Here is a 23,378-nt window from a genome sequence, read left to right as displayed (position 1 = left end):
GACTGAACATTGTTGGACACCATAAAGGAAGTTATTTTTCTTCTTTATAAAGTAGCTGTTTTTTGTTTAGTTTTCATATAATTTCTTGTATTAACTTTTCATTTTATTGCTTTTTATATGATTGTCAAGTCAGATTTATTTATATAGCACATTAAAAACTGAAACGGTTTGTCTGTTGTTGTCTGTATCTCATTTGTGTTCTTTGTTTAAAGCAGGTCGTTCTTTAAATGAGTCCTCAATGAGACTAACCTGTATAAATAAAGGCTGAATGAATGAACATGGTGTTTTACAGCAGATTGCATCCTCTTTGTTGCATCACCGCCTCCTTGAGACTGAACCCCACGCCTACATTTTTGTAAAGGAAGTTTCACTAAAGTGAAATGTAAATCTGTCAGTCTGCGTTCAATTACTCTGTGGATTTCTCAAGGACCCGGATGTGTGACACAAAAAACTGCATTTTGGAATTGAATTTGAATTATAGAGCTGAAAATGAAAGTAGTCAAACTGAATTTTCAATACAAGAAATACAGATTCAAAGCAAATGAATTCAGTTTCAATTTAGTGAAATTCGTTTTGAAACCAATGGATTTCATTTCAAAATACGCAATTACAGATTCAGTCTGAGCAATTCAAATTCAGTTTCTGATGGCACAAGTTTCTACCCATAGAAATCTTCACATTAAATGCAAAACCTGTCAACGCAAGACGCAGAAGCAAAGATTTACAAATAACAAATACATAAATTGTGTTTGTATAATTCATTAATATTGTTTATTTTAATCAGGTAGAAACAGAAGTTTTCATCACTTACTTGTCCAGATACTTGACAGAGTGCTGCACATTATCTACACTGTTAGTCGTTTTCCTCTGAGGACCTTTGGTCACATCTGCAAAGGAAAACAACAGAATCTGTTGCTTGTCAGAACAGAAAGAGTTGGTTTCCTTCCTGATGGTTCTTTTTCCAAACAGCAAGCAAATGATATAAATTTTTTTCATTTCATTTAGCCTTTATTTATACAGGTTATAAATACCTCTTGATAGCAAACAATAATACAGACCAAATGCAATTTAAAAACATATTTGTTAAATTTAATAGTGCAACATAATGGTCTTGTGATGAACTCTTAAAATGTAATACATCAATAAACTGAAGTACAAACAAATGTCTTTAGTTCAGTATAATTTATATTACAGTCATAAGCAAAACAAGAAACTTGTTTTGTTTTTATCTTTATTGTTAAAGAAATTTAAAAAAGGCAAAAGGTGAGAAAATGATATTTCTTATTCTTGTGACTTGAGAACTTTTTAAAGTTTTTATATGTACATAAAAGTAACACATCCTTCGGCTAAGAATTACTCAAACGCGAGCGTTACATCAGCCAGTCAGTAGCGTTTTGTTTCAATAATCAATATCCTTTTCAAATGATAGACGTGCATATCAGACCTTGTGGTGAACAGAAAATAAATGTGTGAGAACTTTAAATAAATTTGTTGTAAAAATATAAACATATGTATACATACGGGCTTTGGCACCTTTTGGAGACTCTTTATCGACTTTGTGTTGTTCCTTTTTGGGTGGTTGTCCTTTGGTGCTTTCATTCCCTTTCACCTAAATATTGGAAATAAAAATAAAAAAAAAACATCCAAAAACACAATCCACACAAGAGATTAAATTATATCAGTTTAATAGTAAAGTTGAGTGACTGTTAAAGAAAGTATAGGATTTTCAGTGGATATTAGAAATAAATAAATGTGCTTTTTAAAATCAGAATAACTGTGTGACCACCTACATTGTGAAAATATTATCAAGTCTGTGTGAAGTCATAAACACAAGTTAGCTATTGTGACGGGAAATGATGTCATTGCAGACTAATGACAGCTCCACCTACTGTGACGTCTTTCAGGACAGCCAGCTGCTCCTGAAGGGAGTGGATTTCCTCCTTCTCCTTTTGTCCACTTTTACCACCCTTCTTCAAAGTCTACATGAAAAAGTTAAACGCCAATAATCTATTTGTTGGAGTAACTCAGACACTATTATGTACTTTGCATCCTGCTCCGTTTGCTCATCGTAATGCCTTTTTATTTATTTGTTTAACCCTCTTGTAGCTAATGCTGTGTCACTGTGATGCGCAAAACTCAAAAAGTATGAAATGAAATGCTGGGAACAGATGGTTACCATTGTTACAGTGTGGTATGGCTTCTCACAAGAGTCCATTGTATTAAATAACAAAAGGTCAGCTGTAGTGCATTTGTGTTAATAATAAAATATATAAATAAATTAAAAAACAGAGCTGTTGTTAAATGAACAAACAGTCCAATTAATAACAATATAATTCTTGGAGAATATTATATTCACAGTATATTATAAAATAATAAAATGTGAGTGTGTATCCGATGTCCATTTGTTTAAGCAAATTACCCAAAGGGAGGATGTAAAATTGGTTTCGGTAAAAGAAAATTGCTTCCCATGTAATATGAAACCCCACTGTGTTTTCTCACCAAAGCCAGATTTGAAAACAAAAAAGTCTCATCTATAAACCTGTCCTCTGACTTTCAGCTTACATAAATGCTCCTATCCATACATCTTGCAGCTTCACTGTTCATCTACCAGCTGCTCCTGCAGGACTTTGTTTTGTTTACACAATAAATGTTTCTTCCACCTGACAACTTAATGCAATTTTCCCATGATAGACATGGGAAAAAAAACATGATCTGATACACTATCAGTCCTTACCAGAGTTTCCACCAGTTTTCCATCAAACTTAGCAAAACCATCAAAAAGGTTTTTGTAGACAAAGTTTTTTCGTGCCGCAGCATCTTTTGGTGGAAGGTAGCTGAGAACAGCAGTCCCGTGCTGCTGATACATGGACGAGATGATGCGCACGGCCAGCTCCCGAACCTCTTTGGCACTGTGCTCCAACGCACCTCTACAAAACTGTTAAAAGACAAAAGACTTTCTGTGAGCATGACTTGACAAACTATTGTGACATAAAACACAATAAAGGTCTAGGCTGCTGCCTTTCATGCCAAATATTTAAATTATGATCATCTAATGTTGAGAAGTTAAAGCCATGAGGGCCAGACATTGTAAATAACCCAACAAAGTTCAGTCATGTCATCTGGATGGTTTCTTTGTTTGTTGAGATGTTTCATCCTTCATCCAAAGCACTCCGTCAGTCTGAGGAGCCACAATAAACGGAGGCTCGTCAGACTGATGAAGTCCTTTGGATGTAGGATGAAATGTCTCAACAAACAAATAAACCATCCAGATGACCTGACTGAACTTTGTTGGATTTTCTACCTGGATTATTGAGCATGAACTTTGATGTTTTGAACCACTTTGGCTATGGCTGCCTCAGAGGAGTTGACGGGGAAGAGGGCGAGCCCCAGAAACCATCTTATCACCAGCAAATTTGTTGGTCCACTACGTGAGTGTGCTGCTTATGGGACAGCTTGTTGTGGCTCCTCAGACTGATGAAGTCCTTTGGATGAAGGGCAAAACATCTCAACAAAGAAACCATCCAGATAACCTGACTGAACTTTGTTGGATTTTCTACCTGGATTATTGAGCATAAACTTTGATTTTAAATAATGTTATGCACGACCTCATGTATTACTGTGAGATGTCATAGGATGGGGAAGCACTCAGAGTATACGTTGGGCATGACTCTCAGCTACTGCCACATCAAACTTAAGCTCAATATTTGTAAAACCGACATGTTTGTGTTTATACGGTCAATTAGTTGTGACAGGCAACTTGAATTGAGTTGCCTCTTAAAAGGTGCACATCCACCGACTACTTTCTATATTAAAATCTGACCAGTAGTTCATGAGATATTTTGTTAATGCTACAGAAAAATAAACACGCACGCACTATGACTGTTTCAACTTCAGAAGTGGACAATTATAATTTTTAAACTTAAGCAAATTATAATATATGACCAGTGAAAGTGGCACAAACATCAGTAATGGAACTGCAGTCAATATTTTACTCTAAACCTGTTAAAGAAAAATATCATGTAGCATACAAAGTGGGTTTCTGTCATCAGTAACTTCCTCATATAAAACTCTTGTTCATGAGAATCCAGAATCTGGTTGATTTGTCAACAGGTGAATAATTAGATTGGGAAAAAAAAATCACAATAGCATGACTGCAATCATAGATCACTTTATAATAATTGCTTTAAGCAAGTCTTTTAACCCTTTATTCTACAATCGAACAAGACAATTGAATGAACAGTAGGTATTGTGACGTAAAAAGAGCCCATTATGTCAGTGAAGAGTTACATCACAAAGATAATACTACCAGCAGGAAACACAAACATTCAGAGGTAAACTGTGTTAAAAGACCACCCATCCTTTGCTCAACAAGGCTCAGGGAGAATCTACTAATATTCTGTTCTCTCCACCGACCACTTCTCATTTTAATTACAAGAAATTCAATCCCACTCTTTTTACCCACTCTGGCCTCGACCTCAGAGCAGATCACCCAGGTAACATCAGAAGAAAGAAGAATAAATGTTTGAACTATTGCTGAGATACCACTGTGGCAGTGGTGTAGTCTATGTGATACGTGGGAATACAGATTATACCCACTAGAAAAGTTTGGGAATTTCAGTATGCCCACTTAAAAGTGCCCAATGACACGAGCCCATGTCACGTATCATTGGCAATGATACGTGACATGGGCTCGTGTCATTGCCAACACATTTGGAACATTTTAGACACACCGAGTTAGTTCGACCTGGTTTTTGTATAATTAATACTTTTTTTGTATAATAAATACTTCTGTACTTAACTATTTAATACTTGAACATGGTTTGCTTTGATATTATTTTATAAATTCTATAACATGTTTTTAATACAAAGCCAACTGTTGTACAAAGTTTGTTGTACACTTATTCAAATATAAGCATCAGAGAAATTTTGAAATGTTGCATTATGTTTAAAAACCAAAATAAATTAGCAATTACATTGTACTAACTAGTGTACTTTGGTTTCTAAGCACAGTATACCCAGTACAAAAATGTAGACAACACCACTGCACTGGAGCAAGAAAGAGGGCTTGATGGTGATGTAAAAGTGCCGTTAGACAAAGAAAAATGCTAAAAATAATAATAATAATTAATAGGCAATTTAAGGTTCCAGGCAGTAATTTGCTGTAAATATTAACATGGCATAGCGGTACTTTCCAAAGCTTTTAAGAGTTAACTTAGATCAAATATGCAGAGGTGGCTTATAAGCTAACTGCTGTGAGTTAATCTAAAAGTTGACAGTGAAATAAAGATGGTAGAGAAATGAACATTCAATTCACAGGAAACAGCTCTGGTGGACATTCCTGCAGTCAGCATGCACATTGCATTCTCCCTCAAAACTTGCGTTATCCGTGTCATTGTGCAGTGTGATAATAAAACTGCACATTTTATTTTATAAAAACTGCACATTTTTATTGTGGTCGTCCTAAGGCACACCTGTGCAATAATCACGCTGTCTAATCACCATCTTGATATGCCACACCTGAGAGATGGATGGATTTTCTCGGCAAAGTAAAAGTCCTCACTAACAGATTTGCACAAAGTTGCTAACAATATGTGAGAGAAAAAGGCCTGTTGCATTCATAGAAAAAAGACCTTTGAGTTTAGCTCATCAAAAATGGGAGCAAAAAGAAAAATGTTGCATTTATATTTTATTTAGTGGTGTATTTGCATGCATATTATAAACATAATCAAATGTATATTATTTAGACATTGTACTGCTGTTTGGGTATTTGTGCCCTGACAACTGAAAGAAAGAGATTAACTTTCTGTAATGCGTTTGTAAGATACAGGTAAATGACAGAACTGAGAAGTAATTCAACATTTTATCTTAAAAGATACTTTGTGTTGTTGTATAAGCAGATAGGAGTGAATTTTTATGCATCTTAGTTAGGATTTCCACAAGGAAACGGCACAAAAACATTTTAAAAACCTTAAAGATATGTGTTTAAAGTCCTAACTAGCACAGCCAAGGGTGTGTGCATGTGTTTGTGTAATAATAACATCATATTACTACACAATATGCCTGTACCTTAGTCAAATGTACAGATTTTGAGCTAAGGTTTCCCATGGTAGTGTACTGAGTAACAACACATACTCTGAGTGCTAATACATCTTTCAGAATATCTGTGGTGCATGAGATTGTACATGATGTCATTTTCAAAAAGGCTATAACGCCGTCTGTTTCATCATATGAATTTAATGTGTTTAAAAGTCTGGCATGAAAAGTGGCAGGTAATATGCATTCCTTCAAGGAATGCTAGGTCTTTAATTACACCGGGTTTTAATTAAATACTAAAACACAAAATTTATCATCAATAAATTTTAGCTTTAACGTGTTGTTTGTGTACACGTTTCTTCTCCATTCTCTAAAGTGACAGTTGTGGTATAAAGCTTTGTTATCTCATCTTAATCCCCCTGGAAATGTTGAAACAAACATATGAGGCAGCAGCTACAGAGGGGTCTGGCTCTGAGCAGGCCTGCCTCAACATGTAAGTGTAAGCTGCACAGTACCACTTGTTTGCCTGTGGCTTCAAGACGAAGAGAAACTCGGGTGACAAGCCTAACAATTTGCTCTCAAGCAGAGTCAAGAAGACGACCAAATAGGGGGAAGGGAAGAGAAAAGAACTGTGTCAACTGGAGAGGCTTCAAGATAGTTTTTAGCCCTGACCCATTAGGTCTACTGCTGGATAGATTACGTGCACGTATTAGGTCATTGCTGGGAACCAAAAGAGTGAATAGGTTGTCAGTGCCAGTAGTGGCAACAGGCTTAAATGAGTGGAACTTACGGGAAGACTTTTCAAGTAAAGAAAATAGTCCCAAAAAGTTGGGGAAACACTGGTGTCCAGTTAGTAACCGTCAAATCCTCTATTATAATAAAACATATTGTTAAAGTTGGGAGGCACAAACTGTTGGTGGTTGTAACTAAACTGATGTAACTTTAAGACCTTCAGATCACACTTCTGGCTCTAAAAACCCAAGCAAAAAAAAAAAAAAAGTCGGGACTTCTAAAGAATTATCCCCAACCCAAATGTTCATCATTTCTGCGCCTGTGGTCAATTATTAGCAGGATGGATTGAATTATGATTACAAAGGTGGTTACTTAGCTGCAGGGACTTTGGTGTCCACCTCTGTCAACATTATACCCACCTTGGCTCGTTTTGTAGGCAGTCGCCCACACGTTTATGATTTAATCAGCTGCAGCACACTTTTGAAATGAAGATAGGCAAATTTGGATCAGTTGTTGAATACATATTAATCATTATCAGTGTGCTTTTTTAGTTTTTGAGATGTGATGTTTTGCTTTAAAAAAAGTTGCAGCCAAAAAAATTCTGATCGTGTTTTAAGGGACAGGGCTGCGTGCAAGAGGTTGAGAACCTTGAGAAAATTGCAAGACCTAAAGATATATGGGAGACTCCCTAATGAATGCCGTTCACCAACTAGTTGCAGCTCAGTGAGATAGAGCCCTAAATCCTTCTAGAGCAGGGGTGCCCAAAGTAGGGTCGGCCCGCCAAGCTGTCCTCATTACTATATTAAAATTTCCTTTGAAGAATCTATGCGTTTACACCCAGTCATTCCAAGTTTAATGTTAGATGGAAAGTTGGCCCAATGACTACTCTAATACTGTAACACAGCTGGAGTGACTAATATGTGCATTCATTTTTTTAATTTTAATAATTTTTATTTTATTTTGACAGGCTTCATACTGTCTCTCTGCAGTTTCTTGCTACTTTGTGGTTCGACTTTCGCTGACTCGCTCCTTTGCGGTTTTTCAAAGTAAGATTGAACACGAGGAAGAAAAATAATAATAATTGTACATGACACGTGATTGTCGACTTTAATATTACATGATTGGGATGGTACTGGATACAGTACTGTACAGTAAAAAGTTAACGAACAATTAAATACTTCGGACAGACACAGCTAATTTCTAGTTTTCTCTCAATAAGCCTATACTGTATTGCTGTGCATAAGGAGTACATTTCCCAGAAGGCAACAGTGCCCTGCCCAGAAACCTTGTTGCCTTCTGCTGAAATATGTAGAGGGAAAGTTTTGATCTGATCCGAAAAAGTTTGGTCATTTACAGTGACTTTGGCACCCAGCGGATTCAGAGCTGCACGGAACCTAACCAGAACCGGACCTCCAGACCCATCAGTGAACCCAAGAGCTGGTAGCCAGCCCAAGAGAACTTCTGAGAAGGGACATGCAGTCATAGGTTCAGCGTTCTCTCTGGAGCCCACCGCCACTACCCCGAGCCAGAGAGCCGGCAGGGTAGGTTTGCCGAAACGGAACCAAGTCGGAGCGGAACAGAGCTGCTGCTGTTCTACCAGCTGGTGAGGAAATTTTAGTAGCTACATATTCATTCATTAATTCAACCTTTATTTATACACGTTACAATTAATAGGTTTAAGAGTTTAGAACATTAGGGGCTTCGTCGCCGCAGGGTAGGTCTACAGAAACGGAACCGAGAGCCGCTGTTGCTCTGCAGAGCTGGTGAGTAAAATTTTGTAGCTACATATAGTATGTTGTTAAAATGATGTAGGTTTAAGAGTTTAGAACATTGCAAACGTGTAGGAAGGGTTTCTAAAGCCTTAAAACATATATAAATACTAAAATAAAAATAAAGTTGCTACTTTGCGGATTTTCACTTATTGCGGCGGTCTGGAACGTACCCCCACAGTAAACGAGGGACTACTGTATTTAAAATAACATTGTTTCCTTGAAGACATCACACAAAAAGACGTATGAAAAGATGGATGTAGTACTGTGTAGCTCATTTACCATGATAACATTTTCCAGTGTGAAGCCAGAGTTCTGTGTACCCAGGTCCTGGAGTAGTTTCTCGACCAGCTCGGCCCGACTCTGAGCCAAGCGAGAGGGGAAGTTGGATTTGAAAGGCTTCACTAGTTCACCAGGGATTATCTGCAAGGCCCGGACATCCTTCAGAACGGCTGTTTCCTAAACAAGAGTCATGAGAGTGAGGAGGAATGACTATGAAATGTACAGTGCTGGAAGTATTTGACATGTTTGTAGACTTGCACCTACTTATTAGGTAAAATGTGTACTGTAAGCCCCCCATAAATACCTGTGTGATGTCGCAAAGTAATTTATCTTTCAACACAAACATCTGGAAAGAAAACAAGTCGTGGCAGATAACTCTAGCACAGAGAAGCAGGCTCTTAAAAAGTCTCATTTTTTGCCTCATTTTAGTCTCACCAAGTGCGATGAACATATTCTGGAGATCTGAGACACAAAAAATTTAATTATTTGCTCGACAAACAAAATGTCAGCTATCGCTCTAACAAACCCTCAAAAACAACCCACAATCCAGATGGGTTTGGTAAATATATGAGCTACTGAGTTAAAGGAGAAACTCCCTCTTTCCTACACACACACCCAAGTATGAGTTCACTGCAACTGATTCCACAAAGCAAAAGGCACATGAAGTGCACATGTCATGCGTCAGCCCTCATAAACTGTCTTGTTTTGCCCAACAGCACATGTGAAAGTACCAGCACACACAAAAAAAAATGAACTAAACCTTTTTCTCTTCTAGTGAACACACGCTGTAGTGGCTCCTGGTGTGCTTAAGGAGTCAGTGTGAGCAGTCAGGGTAAAAACAACACGGGGCTTGTGTTAAATGTTAATGCAGAACATGACGACATCTCCCGGCTTGTCTAGAACTATGCATTAGTCGACAGAGCAGGATGCAGACATTGAGGTGAGAATGGTGTTAATCTAGTTTGGTAAGCTGTTTTAATAATCAAAAACTGGCTTTCTCACACACACACACACACACACACACACACACACGGCATAATCAATTTAAAAAATCTAAGAATTCGAGGACTCAAGGTTCTTTATTTGTCATTCCACCACATGTGGTACATGAGGTGGAATGAAATTGTGTAAGACGCTTGTACAGTAGTCTCTCGCTACTTCGCGGTTCGTTTATCGCGTTTTTTCAAAATAAGATTGGACATGACACACAACTGGCTGATTGATGGATGAGCCGCACGATCGGCATGGTATTTATATTTAAAATAAATTGTTTTAAATTATTTAGCACCTGCTGCAGCTTTGTGCAGCCCATACTGTATGCTCCACACTGGTTTGTCGTCATTATCTGCAGCGTTTTTATGTCTATATTCTGATTTACCTCATTTTGTATTTTGCTTTGTGTGTTACCTGTTGTTTTGTCTGTACAGCACTTTGGTTGGCTTTGTAGCTGTTTTAAGTGCTTTATAAATAAAGTGGTATGGTATGGTATGGTATACTGCTGCAGGATTCTGTGCTCTTTTAGAGCATTTAGAAATATTGTTTAGAATATTTCAAGTGTGGGAAGGGTTTAAAATGCCTTAATATATATATTTATAAATAATAAAATAAACGACTACTTACTACTTGTACTACTATTCCTACTTCGTGGTTTTTCACTCATCGCAGGTCTTCAGGGTACGGATCTCCCGCGACAAACAAGGGACTACTGTATCTAAATTTCCTTCAAGAAGACAAATTTGTAAACTTAACAGGAAAATAAATGTTTTCATTCTACTTTGAGAATAAACCTTTTGCAGAAATATTGCAGTCAGTTTTGCATTTGATTTGAACAAATGGTAAATGGACTGTACTTATATAGCGCCTTTTCATCTTATTAAGACACTCAAAGCGCTTTACACTTAAATCTGTGCCCTCATTTACCAATTCATACAGCACTCTACTATAGCTGTACAAAGACTAATCAGTGCTTTATCACATTCATACACGGATATGATACACGTCGGAGGCGATGAGGGGTTCAGTGTCTTGCCCAGGGACACTTCGTCATGTGACTGATGGTGGAATCGAACCCTCAACCCTTGCACTGGAGGACAAATGCTCTAACCACTCAGCCACAGCTGCCCCACGATTGTTTGTCTGTTTTGTGTAATTAAACCGGAACATTCTGGATATTGTTTCCATTATTCAGCATCAGGTGTAACCTGACAGGATAATTCTTCATGGTGTTTTATAATAATGTGAAAATCACAAAAGCTCACAGATTATTGTTCTTTTAGCTGCTCCCTTCTGCGGGGGTTGCCATAGCAAGCAAACTCGTATGACAAATTTGACATTTTTTTTTACGATGGATGTCCTTACTGATGCAACCCGGACTCGAACCTGCAGCCTCAGGTTTACGAGACAGTGGCACTGACCAGAGTGACCACGGACGCGTTTTAATTATTGTTCCAGTCAAAAACGTAGCTGCATTTGACAAAAATGTGGAACTGATTGTTGTATACTGTATTGTGACATATTCCAGAAAAACAAGTGTGCCACCATCACCATACCTGTATAAAAGTAATTGCTGCAGCACGCAGGCGGTTTGTGGAGTCTCCAGCTCTGGCCAGCAAGTTGGGGATTGTCTGCTCCAAGCAGTGTGCTACCTCAGCCTGGCCCAGTCCCAGACCTGGGATCTGCTGGCACAGCATTAGCCGAAGCAGCTTCAGTGATGCGTAGAAAACCTATAGTCAGAGCCATTAAATGAAGCTTAAACATTGCAAACTTTCTAAAAATACCTGGTGATACATGTCAAAAGATAAACTAGAGTTAGCAATGTTTTACTTGAGCAGAAAATTCTGCAGAGAAGGAAATTACGTAAATGTATTTATTTATAATGGTGAACTCATACATTGCAAGACAACTAGGTATACTCAACAGTAAAGAGCAAAAACACCAACTAACAAACTTCTTACATGAACAAGTACGAACTATAGCTGATGTATTTATAGCGTAAAAGTTAATAAAAACTATTTTACCCAGGATTTGATGCCCATGTTTTCCAGAGTCAAAAATATAAAGAAAAAAAATGTTTTTGTAATTGAACGTCACTAAACTGAATCAGATTTATAAAACATCACAATCCTGTTTCATCTCCACAGTAATGGAAAATTATATGTATTACTGTAGACCAAGAAAAGGTTTAGTGAAATTATTGTAGCAATTTTTCATTACAAGCTTTAAGTTACTTCATGGGGGGAATTACAAGGCCATCCTTGTCAAAACTGTTTGTTTGAAAAAGCCAGCTGTGGAGGAGGTGAAGGAGTTTACATCTGGTACAAGGGGGACATTGTAGTGAGGGTGCTGGTGTGAGTGTGTGCTTGTATTTTGACTGCATTGATGTTAGTCAGTCCTGTTTAAAAATAAATTAACCTGATATATGCTTTAACAGATAAGGACAGTGGTAACAAATCCACAGTGTCTTTACAGGATTTCACACTTGGACAATTATCTTTAGAGGAAGTGACTCACAGATATAACTTTATCTAGCAGGGCCTTCTTGACCAGGAAGACTGCAGCTCTAATCGTGTTTCTCAGAACCTCCTTGGGGGCTGATGGGGACACTTCCAGCAGTCTGTTGTGCACAGTCAGCAGAGCATCTTCTCTGTGGCACCAGGTTTTAGAATATGCTCTAGCAACCTGAAAAAGAACAGTGGCAAAATATTATTTGAAAGGTTGGAAAGACATCAGGAATGTTTTAGGTGGGCATTGCAGCAGTTACTGACAGAAACTGGCACATGTTGTACTCTGTATAGAAATCAAACAATATAGAAAATCCATGTTGTGGCATAGGCCAGAGGACGTCTTGAAGAGTCAACAAAAAACAGGAGAAAGTAAAACTAAGAGCACATTACCCATATTTTGACCAGATAATATCTTACTAAGTTCTCTCCATAGACTTCTATTGGAAGATCAGCTTCTCTTTGGGCTTTCTCTGTCAAGGGTTCAGGCTCTCCACTCATTTCTGGTCCTTGTGGAGTCTTTTGAACGTCAGATTTAGGGGATTGCTCTGCTGCTGGACTCTGGATGCTCTCGACTGACAGATCTTTCCTCTGAAGGGCTGGCAGTGGCCTCTCATCATAAGGCAAACTGGTAACCTTTCACCAAAGACAAGAACAACAAACTATAAACCGTACAGTAACTAGAAATAAAAAGTACAATACTCCCCCACCAACTTTAAACCATGTTTTAATATTTAACAAGAAAAGTTGCATTTGAAATGCAATGTGAAGCTGAGCACTGAAAGACTTTACTGAAACTGAGTTGTAAAAATTAATATCAGGACACTGAAGGATTGAGCATGCATCAGGATATCAGGACACTATGTAAAGTCTAAAATAAATAACAAAAAAAACCTAGCAAAAGCAAAAAAAATACAAAAAAAATGCAGAACACTAAAAACAACACTAGCTAACATTAGCAAAACACTAATAACTAAAAACAGCTAAATTTTAGCTAAAATTAGCAGAACATTAGCTAAATGCTAAAGGAGTAAAGCTAAACTATACTTGGGACGAACTCTCAGCACCACAAAATAAATGAAGAGTTGTATCATTCAGAATCAGGAAAACAATGTCTGTTTACACTCCTCTGCTCAAACCGAGGTTCAAGCCAGCCAGCTCTGTCCCTTGTTCCTCTGAGCCAACTGGCACCCTGCTGCCTAGCACAAGGCTCAAAGCTCGGCCGTGAGGCCAGGTTGGCAGCCGCCAGAGTCAGCCAACTGTTGCACGCTTTTAATTAAATAGTGAAACCTAAACCAGTAGTAGGGCAGGTTTTAGTAGGTGGCGACCAAAGCAAAAAAAAAAAAAAAGCTTATTCTGGTCCTAATCTCCCTGTGTGCTCTGGGCTCAAGTACTACACAAGTTTAGTCAGGAGACATGTTCCAGTGGTGCTTTAGAGCTCGATTACAACAATGCAGTAAAGTATGCAGGAAGAAAAAGTTTTGTTTATAATACATACATACCATGAAAAGAACAGTTATCGAATGAATAATGTTCTAAACTTTTTTAGGCGTCTACCGGCGTGGAACTTGTTAAATAAAGGGATGCAGGGGATGAAAAGAGACGCTTACATCTATCTTGGGTACAGCAGCAGGGGTGAACGGTGCGTCAGGTTGGCTGCTGTGTTGGAAAACAACAGTCTGTCTGGCTGGCTGCTGATGTTGATGACAGCTTAGTTTTTTCCCCTTCCTGAATGTGTCTGTAGCCAATAGGGACTTGTTGGGAATGGAACGATGGCCTGGAGAAGGCAGAGTTAGAGGAGGACACTGGGCTGGGGACAAACCTGCTGTACTGGTGATCTAGTGTCACAGTGGAAAAACAGAAAATAAATTGATTTCAGATGGAACGATTCATGAATACATGCGCCATCAGGAGTTTTCTGGGATCTAATAATTTATCTCGGTACTTATCAGAAAATGTAAACTGATCACGAGTTTGTTTCATCACAGTCTTGTGGCTCATAAATTGCAGCTGGAGCAACATCAGGAGTTGAGAACTGACCAGTGTCACATCCAGCAGGTTGTGGACTTCAAGCTGCTGGAAAACAGTCCTCCTGTACTCATCCATCAGCTCCTTCTTCTTCTTAGCCAAGTCGTAGTCCTCCTTCTCAATGGCACATCGCTTCTCCACATCGTATCGAGCCAAACGCTCTCCAACCTGGGAAATCCCAGGACGTAGAGGTAAGTGCAGTCTCATACAAACATGGTGAGCTTGCACTGCAATGATTAAAGACAGCAGTCAACAGATTTTCACTAAACCATCAATCGGTGGCTTCTACATGTCTGACCATCTGCATTTTCTTGTTTTTTGCAGCCTTTAACTTCATGTCACCAAATCTTATGAATCGTTTTGATGAGTGAAATGCTACAATTAAACAATTATTAATGTTATATATCATAGTAAACGCATAGATTTTACAGTGTGAATGTTTCTGGTTTGTGTTAGACATGACATGTTAGGGTGTTCTGTCTGGTTCTATAAAAGCCACATACTGAGTCACTGAGATTTACAAAATGGAAACTTGACAACATCTTCCAGTAAGCAGAAGATGTCATTTCTCTGTAAGAAAATTCCACTGAGCTGAATTAACTAGAGGAAAGCCAAAAAAAACTACATCAGAAAGCCTCCCGAGTCTTTTACTTTAAACAAAACTTCCTGTTCGTTCATTGTTGTGTTTAGGCTTCAGTACACTACGAAACGCTTGTGTGGCGAAAACCATTAAATGCATTTAAAGAAGCTAAAATAAGTAAATGAGATATGTAAACATACTTTTTTTGCAAATTCAAATCAGCCTGACGTTTGTTCGGTTAATGTATTTAAAAAAGCAGGTGTTTTGTGGAAAATATGAGCCTTTTAAAGATCAATGAAAATGAAAGTAAAGAATTTAATCTGCTCACATCATTTCTATCAAATAATTTAGAATAAAAACAATATTTTTTTTATTTTATTTATGAATTTCTGTGATAGGCTCTTGCAATAATAATTTACTAAAATGTAAATACACAGCTGAGCAGTTATTTTAAGACGGGGGTGTCGAAACGTTTTCATGAGCCAAAACTATGAAAGGAGTCGTGGGCCACAAAAATGTGAATTTAACTCTCAACATGAACAATATTTTGGAGAAAGGACAAAAGTTCACTAATATTGGTGGAGAAAGTTTTAAATTGTTGTAGATCCAAAACATTAAAAGTCTCATAAGCACTAAGCTAATATTTTTTATTAAAAATTATTTAATTTATTTGATTTGTTGGGTCTATGTTTGTTGTTTTCTTGTGTGTGGAAAATTCATTTTAGTCTGTTCTCAACAACAAAAGCATAATTTAAGTAAGTGTCCTTTTAAAAAGGACTTTTGGACCATGGACGGCCAAAAACATCTGATCCAAGTTCTAAAAAATCGTCCAGCTATCGGTCTCTACAACAGATTCATAGAAGGTTTGATAAAATTGATCAACTTATATGTAGATGATAACACGTTATATTCAGTTAAAATTTTCCGATTTCCCTCCTGATTATTTGATCAGTTTTAATATTTAGCCAAGTTTCATGAATCATTATTTAAAAGTCTCCTTTCTGGTAGAAATCAGTAAAGATTTTTGGTGCTTTGTACCACGAAGTGAAAATAAAAAGATTATAGTCAAAGGTTTGTATTTTGTTTGATATTGCTCATTTTGAGAAGATTGTTTTTCATCCGTTTCACTGTTAAATCTAAACATTATATAAAAAAGGATTAACAACTAATTTGCAGAAAGTCTGCATCTACTTCTTAAGCCTGCTGGACAAAACGATGCCATTCTTAAACTGCAGCTGTGGGCCGCACAGAATCACTCCAAGGGCCGCAAATGGCCCTCGGGCCGCACATTGGACACCCGTGTTTAAAGAGTTCTTTTTTGTTGTTGCTATTTTTGTTAACTATCAACATAGTGTGCAATATTAACCTACAACATTTTGACATTGTAATTTGCTGCATGACTGCTTTCACGTGTACCGTGCCCATTGTGAAGGAAGTATACTTACTGATCTGTTTCCTGGTACATTATTTTCCTGTACCCTTCATAATTCCTTTTTTGACTCTGTGCCACTGTTCTCTCATTTGCCAGTAAATTAAGGAGTTGATGAAGTCTACACATGATCATGTTAATCAGTTTTTTCTACGACGCCATGATGCTAACATGTCATGCTGTGACAGCATCGGTGTTGTCTGGCTACAGATGGGCTCCTGACCGTGTGTTAGTGAAACACCACCCAAGTGCCCTGACTGCAGCTGTTGAGCTCGTTAAGAATTCATGGTCTGCATGGTAACGATGTACACACAGTAGGTCTGTAACAGGAATCTGAACAATGTTTAACAGCTTCTATTACAAATAGTTGCAGAGCTAAACAAGATCCCTGTAAAAACCCACAGAATTTAGATTAACAGAGAAAATGTATTTGTTGCAGTGAAAAAAAAAAAAAACTGACACAGATTTAACTTCCATCCATCCATTATCTTTTACCCACTTCTTCCTTTTTGGGTCATGGGGGTTACTGGTGCCCATGTCCAGCCTTCACTGTGTGAGAGGCGGACAGGTCTCCAGTCCATCGCAGGGACACAGAGACAAACGAGACAAACGACCATTCACTCTCTCACTCACACCTAGGGACAATTTAGAGTTACCTCTAGCCTAACATGCATGTTTTTGGTCTGTGGGAGGAAACCGTAGTACCCGGAGAAAGCTCATGCATGCAGATTTAACTTGTTTGTTTTAAAAAAAAAAATTTAACTTAAACTTTATTTAACCAGGAAAATCCTCTTGAGATCTCAGATCTCTTTTGAAAGGGAGGCCTGAGCCTGGAGACAGCCTAACATGCACCTTTTCAAGGTGGTTAACCATGGGAGGAAACCAACACAAACACAAGGAGAACATGCAAACTCCACACAGAAAGACCCCAGGTCCAAGCCGGGGATTGAACCCAACACCTTCTTGCTGAGAGACAACAATGCTAACCACTAATCCATTGTGCTGCCAATTTTTTCCTACAAAAATTTGTTTTAATCTACAAGGTATGGATCTATTTTGTATTGTTTTGTTTTTTTGTCATAAACAGCAGCAACAGTGTCTGTAAATCCTTCAAAATAGCGATGTTGGAAAAAAAAAACTAATTGTTTTAAAATAGCAATTAGACAAAACAAAACGTTAAATCAGAGTAAACCTGCGTTTGGAAATAAAATGCTACCAATTCCTGGAAATATTTTAGACAAAAAAATATTTGCATGTTTTCTGCCCAAACATCAAAACTTAAATGCTTGGGCAGAAAACATGCAAATATTTTTTTGTAGCTTTACATTAACAAATTTCGCAAACATCAAAAATGCTACGGTCATTATCCTGACGCAGAATGATAATTAGTTCTCTGAACTTAATACATTTTATGTAAATATAATGCAGCCTGTCAGTTACCTTCTGCAGATCTGCAATGGCCTGTTTCAGATTCTTAGCCTCCTCAAAGTTCTCCTGTCGGACCACGTCTTGCTTCTTTTGGTCCAGGAGACGAATGATGTGAGCAACTTGAGGGTCCTGGTACATATCGAAGGCCAAGTCATCAAAGGGGGAGATGGTCTCACATTTTCTGATGCATAAAAAGGCACAAAGAAACAAACTTTTAACCACAAATTGTTACAGTCCTGTCCAAGTGATCTTCTGTTCTAACAACATAAATGTCAAGTGAGAAATAGATTAGAAATAGTGTAGATTTAAATGTCAAAAAGCCATGCAGTAATAAAATCATATTTTTACCATCTTAAAAACATTGTAAGAATCAGACATTTTATTTCAAAAGCCAATCTTGAAATTCTTGTTCATTACAGTCGACTAGATTAAAGTAATGGCTGACTTAAAGGTCTGCCAAAAAACACCTTTTGATAACTTCAGCTGGTTTAAAATGAATCTGTCAGTCTTAATAAAGACGAGAAGACCTCAGCATATAATCCCAGTTCTTCATTTACTTCACTGGTTACCAGTCTCTTACAGAATACAATATACTGTAAAATATCTCTTCTTTTCCATAGCTCACTTAACAGCTTAGCTCCACGGTACTTAACTGACTATTTTACACACTATGAATCGCCCAGACCTCAGATCAGCAAACACAGGGTTATGAGTTGTTGTACAAGTCGAAACCAAACTTGGTGAAGCTGCTTTTAGATGCTGTGACCCTCAATTGTGGAAAAAACGTCGGAGAAGCTCAGACTTATAAATGTGGTCAGGTTAGGCTACTTACTAGTTAATGATTTTAAATAATTGATTTTAATATGTTTAATATTGCTTTTAATAATTATCATTGAAATTAAATGAAATTGTGTAGTGTCTGTGTGTGGGTGGGGGGTAAAGCAACCTAAGCACCCCACTGGAATGAAACAGTTTAGCTTTAATTTTGGCAAGCCTTGTTACCAACTTTAAAAACACTGTTGTGTAATTCCTCACCAAAATGGAAAAAAAACACATAATGACTCTCCCCTACTCATCTTTCCCTTGCATCCCTTGCAGGGGGTGAGACCCTGAGGTGAAACATCACTGGGGGTTGATACAATGAAAAATACATATATTTCAAAGCATGTTTGTTGTCTTTGCACAGGCCGCCACCTGCTTCGTCTTCAAGTGGTCGTCTTCCAGACTGGACGGCCTTGTTTGAGCAGTGCTATCGTCACAAAACAAAGAAACCGGGGTTCAATGGCCTAGCCTCACCCCATGTAAGTGGTGTCCGAGGCGGCTTCCTGCTGGGTACTGTTGAGGTAGTGTTCAATCAGCTGCTCTCCGCTTGGCTGGGGGTAAACAGATGGACAAATTAAACGTGCACGTGCATATACTGTACACTTTTGCAATACAGCATGTCTGACTTATGGTTTTCAATCACAAGCACTTTAAGGAGACTTTTAAGTTTATCCACTGGTTTAAGTAATGAACAATCACCGCACACTTCCTAAACCTTACAATAAAATACAGACAGACACAAACATGAAAGAACACACACATACAAACCATAACCCAATAATTACTCTTTCCCTGAAGGGTTCAGCAATCCCCCTACGGACACTGCTATCACCTTGAAAGCTATTGAAAGCTAATAATTACAGGAGAAAAAAAAAAACACTGTTCGCTGACATGGTTTTCGCAATTCAGCTTGAAGGCTGCTTTCCACATAAAGAACAAAGTTCCTTGTTAAGAACTTCCTGTTAGTTCAAAATACCGTGGAAAAAGAACTGTATGTACACTATTCATAAAGCACAAAACTTTGAGAAGATTTTTTTAAATTAGAGAAAGGCCTGCAACATTTACAGTTAAATGGTTGATTCACTTGGTAAAATACTTCCAACAGAAAATAAAAACACTGGACTCCTTTTATGTAAATGAGTTTCTTTTGGCTGCTCCCTTCTTTAGGGGGTGCCACGGGGAGCAAACTCCCATCAAAGATGTGGCGATTGTTTTACACCAGATGCCCTTCTTGACACAACCTGGGCTCGAGCCTGCAACCTCAGGATTACAAGACCGTGGCGCAGACCACCAAGCTACCGCAGCCGGCCACGATAGTTTTTATGTAAAATAGATAAACATATTGCCAGTTCATGAACTTCATCCTTCCTAACAAGTAATCTCAATAGTTGCTATTTTGCTTTATGCGTGTATGTATTTTTACGTATATTTTTTTTACAAGCATGTAGATGTTTAACTACCCCTTAAAATACACCAAAAATGTAGGAAATCACATCTATTTATTAAAAATTTTCTGGGGAAGGACCTCCAGACCCCACCCCCCGGCCCACCCGCCATTTGCGTTCCAGCATTGACCAGTTTACAAATTAATCCCTGTTACTTGGTTTGACTACTGCCGTTATGATTCTGTTCAGGTTTATGTAAAGAGTTTTCTGTATTAGTTTGAAGAAGTGACGATACATTCATGTTCATTATGTGAATAGGTAAAGTTTTAAAGTGGTTTTTGATAGTTAATTTTCTTAAAACTGTCATTTTTGGAAGTTGAAATTAAAAATTGTGTTAATTAAGTGTGACTTGAATGAAAAATACCTCATGTTTAAAAGTATAAAAATTGTATTAACACTATTTAAGAACAGGTCTTAATTATTTATATTACACAAATATTTCCAGTGCATTAAAGAGACAAATTTAAGAAAATTATTTAATAAACATGAGGGTTATGAGGGGGGGTCCTGAAACTTTTTCTCCCCTGTAAGGGGCCCCTGAACCCAAAAAGCTTGAGAACCCCTGGTTTATACAAACAGAAGTGTAAAGTGAGGATAATGAGGGCTAAACTTAGTCTAGTGGCTTCATTTTTAAGAAAAAAAACATAACTCTAGAAAACTCTACGATAAACCAGAAACAGACTAATGCTGTGTAAAAACAAGAGATGTTCCCTCAAGCATCAAGTGTCTGTATGTACAGAGTGCAAAGACAGGTTGTTTTCTGTTAACGTTAATCATAAAAGTTCTGTTTGTAAATCATATTATATATTTTTTTGAATCATTTAAGAATAAAATTTGATCTTTTTGATCTAAGGCAGCATATTTACAAAGATGATATGCACAAACACGTTGAACTTAAATTTGCTTTTTTTTTTCATCTTAATGTTTTGAAAAGATACAATGCATGTGTGTCAGGAGTTGAAAGAGTTTTAGAGTTCATGAAAATTTAACCTAAGCTTCTTCCTCTTTTATACTCAAAATAACTTCTACAATTAGTCGATTGTTGCCTAATATGAAATATGTACAGATTTCAGCACCAGAGACTGGTTCATGTTGTTTGGACACCTCTTTTATAAATATCTTTTCATACCTAAAGAAGCTCTCCTGAACAAAACTATGCTAGGAAATGGTTTTATTTAATATTAGGCTCTGAAGAATTTTTTACAAACACTTTTTATGCGACTGTTGACATTAAAAGAGAGAGTGTACCTGCTGATATGGGTGCGGTAGATATGGGGTGATTTTAGTTTGCGCCAAATAATTACCGTAACCTTTCTCCATATATTCACGCCACAGTTTCTTTTTACAAGACCGACATAACTTCCAGCCACAGAGCAGAAACAGGAGAACAAGCACTACCTGACTCTCCAGGCAAGATCTTTGCTGTGATGGAGGTGCTCAGTCGGATTAAAAAAAGCAACAATGCACAGCCTGTTCACTGGAATCTGTGCGAGGGGGTGTCCATGTCTTTGCATGTATTTCTACGTGTGAGTGTGTGTATGTGCATGTGTGTGTTTTAAGTTGCTCTCCTTCCTCCGAGAGCCGTCCATCTGCAGGACTATCTGGTTACACTGACTGACTGTAGGCCTTCCTCCTGTTAGATTACATACTGCCCTCCCTTTGTGTCTCATTACTACATGCCTGACACACACACACATCTTATACAGTATGAATGCACGTCCAATGCTCTGGTAAACACACGTGCAAATATAGACCGTTATAGAGTTAACTTAGCTATGTGAATGCAGTATATACTGAACGTGGAATATATAATTGAACAAAACACCCAAAATCACAAATTTAATTAGCATTATATTGTATAAATCTTAATTTTGTCCACCCACTTTTAGTATTTAAATATTGCCATATTTTCACTTAATGAAAGAGTTATTAATATTAAATCACATATGACAACAAAAAAAAAGCTAAGTAATAAAATACCACCAGAATGTGACTTTATCATCACAGAAGTGTCATACTGGATTTAATCTGAGCTGATAAATAAAGGCATATTAATGAGTTCTGAGGAGTCTGTTGGTTATAAAAGCTCAACATCTCCACCTCCTGCTGTGCAAATGTAAGTTCAGAATCCATTGACATGAAGAGACGTCACCTACTGTCATGTTTAAGATGCTGCTGTCCAAAGAATCTCCCAGAACATTAATGGCAACCAAAGCAACCTGAAAACAAAACAAAAAAATAAACACATGTTGATTGTGCAGAAGCTATGTGAGAAAGAACTCCGCAGGAATATTTAATGATAAAAAAAAGGCATTGTTGAGAGCTGGGAAGGTTATTATGGATCTTACCAATTTAGATGTAAAAATAAAGCAATTATAAAAAGTTATCTTATGAACACGCACACCAAAAGTCTAATATAAATAAAATAATTTAGTAGAAAACAAACCACCTTTTAATTTTTTACAAATCTTTTACACAATGGTCACTTTGCTTAGTCACAACAGGAATAGCAATTTTAGTTTATAACATTGATTATTTTTTCTGTCAAAGCAAATTCTAATATTTACTATGTCAAAAGCTATAAACCCATTTAACTAAGATTTGGGGTTATGATTGATCAATTAACTAATAGCAAAGATTGTTCAATAAACAACAAAATAAAATGGGGAAAATGCATTTACAATAAACAATTAGATGCTAAAAGATGCAACCAGAAACGTCCTCTGATTATATAAACTAAATGTCAGCACTTCATCTAAATTAGGCCTTTGAATTTGAGAATAGAGATGGCAAAATGAGATTTGTAAAACATACACTTAACTCCTATAAAATTACTCTAAAGTGTTTATAACATCATCTATCTCCCAGTCACAACATTATTTAATAAAGTAGTTGTGCATCTGCACGTTGCAATATTGTGTTGCTAAAATAATCTGAGAGAGGGGCGCTCTGGTCTGTGTTGGTTTTGGATACCTCCATGATTTCAGACTAATTTCTCATGAAAGTCCCAAGGAACAGACATGCAGATGTAATAAATACTGTTTCTTATTTATTATTCAGGAAAAGCACAAAGACTTGTAGAACAATATTAGTCATATCCTGATGCATGCTCAATAATCCAAGTAGAAAAATCCAAAAAAGTTCAATCTGGTCCTCTGGACATTCAAAAAAAACAAAAGCAAAACAAAGCAAAAGAAATCTAGAAACGTTTCGTCTCTCATCCAAGAGACTTCCTCAGTCTGAGGTGCTGTTTTCAGCTCAGTCTCTTAAATAGCACCTTCTTAGAGTGGATCAACCAGTTTGCTGCTGACAACCAAAACCAGCTGATCA

General features: G+C 37.4%; 1 protein-coding gene across 1 annotated transcript in view; it reads right to left on the bottom strand.

Moving 5' to 3' along the window:
* cep104 (centrosomal protein 104) overlaps window positions 1–23,378 on the bottom strand; it is a 35,391-nt gene that overhangs the window by 8,343 nt on the left and 3,670 nt on the right. The window contains exons 5-17 of the mRNA XM_037684329.1: window positions 22,205–22,267; window positions 19,078–19,154; window positions 17,794–17,962; window positions 14,357–14,512; window positions 13,927–14,154; window positions 12,737–12,952; window positions 12,327–12,494; window positions 11,366–11,539; window positions 8,817–8,993; window positions 2,735–2,935; window positions 1,890–1,979; window positions 1,522–1,609; window positions 812–887 (exon numbers count right to left, since the gene is read on the bottom strand). Coding sequence (XP_037540257.1) covers window positions 812–887; window positions 1,522–1,609; window positions 1,890–1,979; window positions 2,735–2,935; window positions 8,817–8,993; window positions 11,366–11,539; window positions 12,327–12,494; window positions 12,737–12,952; window positions 13,927–14,154; window positions 14,357–14,512; window positions 17,794–17,962; window positions 19,078–19,154; window positions 22,205–22,267 — 1,883 coding nt within the window. The remainder of the gene's footprint in view (window positions 1–811; window positions 888–1,521; window positions 1,610–1,889; window positions 1,980–2,734; window positions 2,936–8,816; window positions 8,994–11,365; window positions 11,540–12,326; window positions 12,495–12,736; window positions 12,953–13,926; window positions 14,155–14,356; window positions 14,513–17,793; window positions 17,963–19,077; window positions 19,155–22,204; window positions 22,268–23,378) is intronic.

The sequence above is a fragment of the Nematolebias whitei genome, chromosome 11, assembly GCF_014905685.2.
Source record: "Nematolebias whitei isolate Nwh7 chromosome 11, NemWhi1, whole genome shotgun sequence".
In the NCBI taxonomy this organism is placed as follows: Eukaryota; Metazoa; Chordata; class Actinopteri; order Cyprinodontiformes; family Rivulidae; genus Nematolebias; species Nematolebias whitei.
Note: the sequence above shows the minus strand (reverse complement) of the source record. Positions and strands in the feature narration are given on the sequence as shown.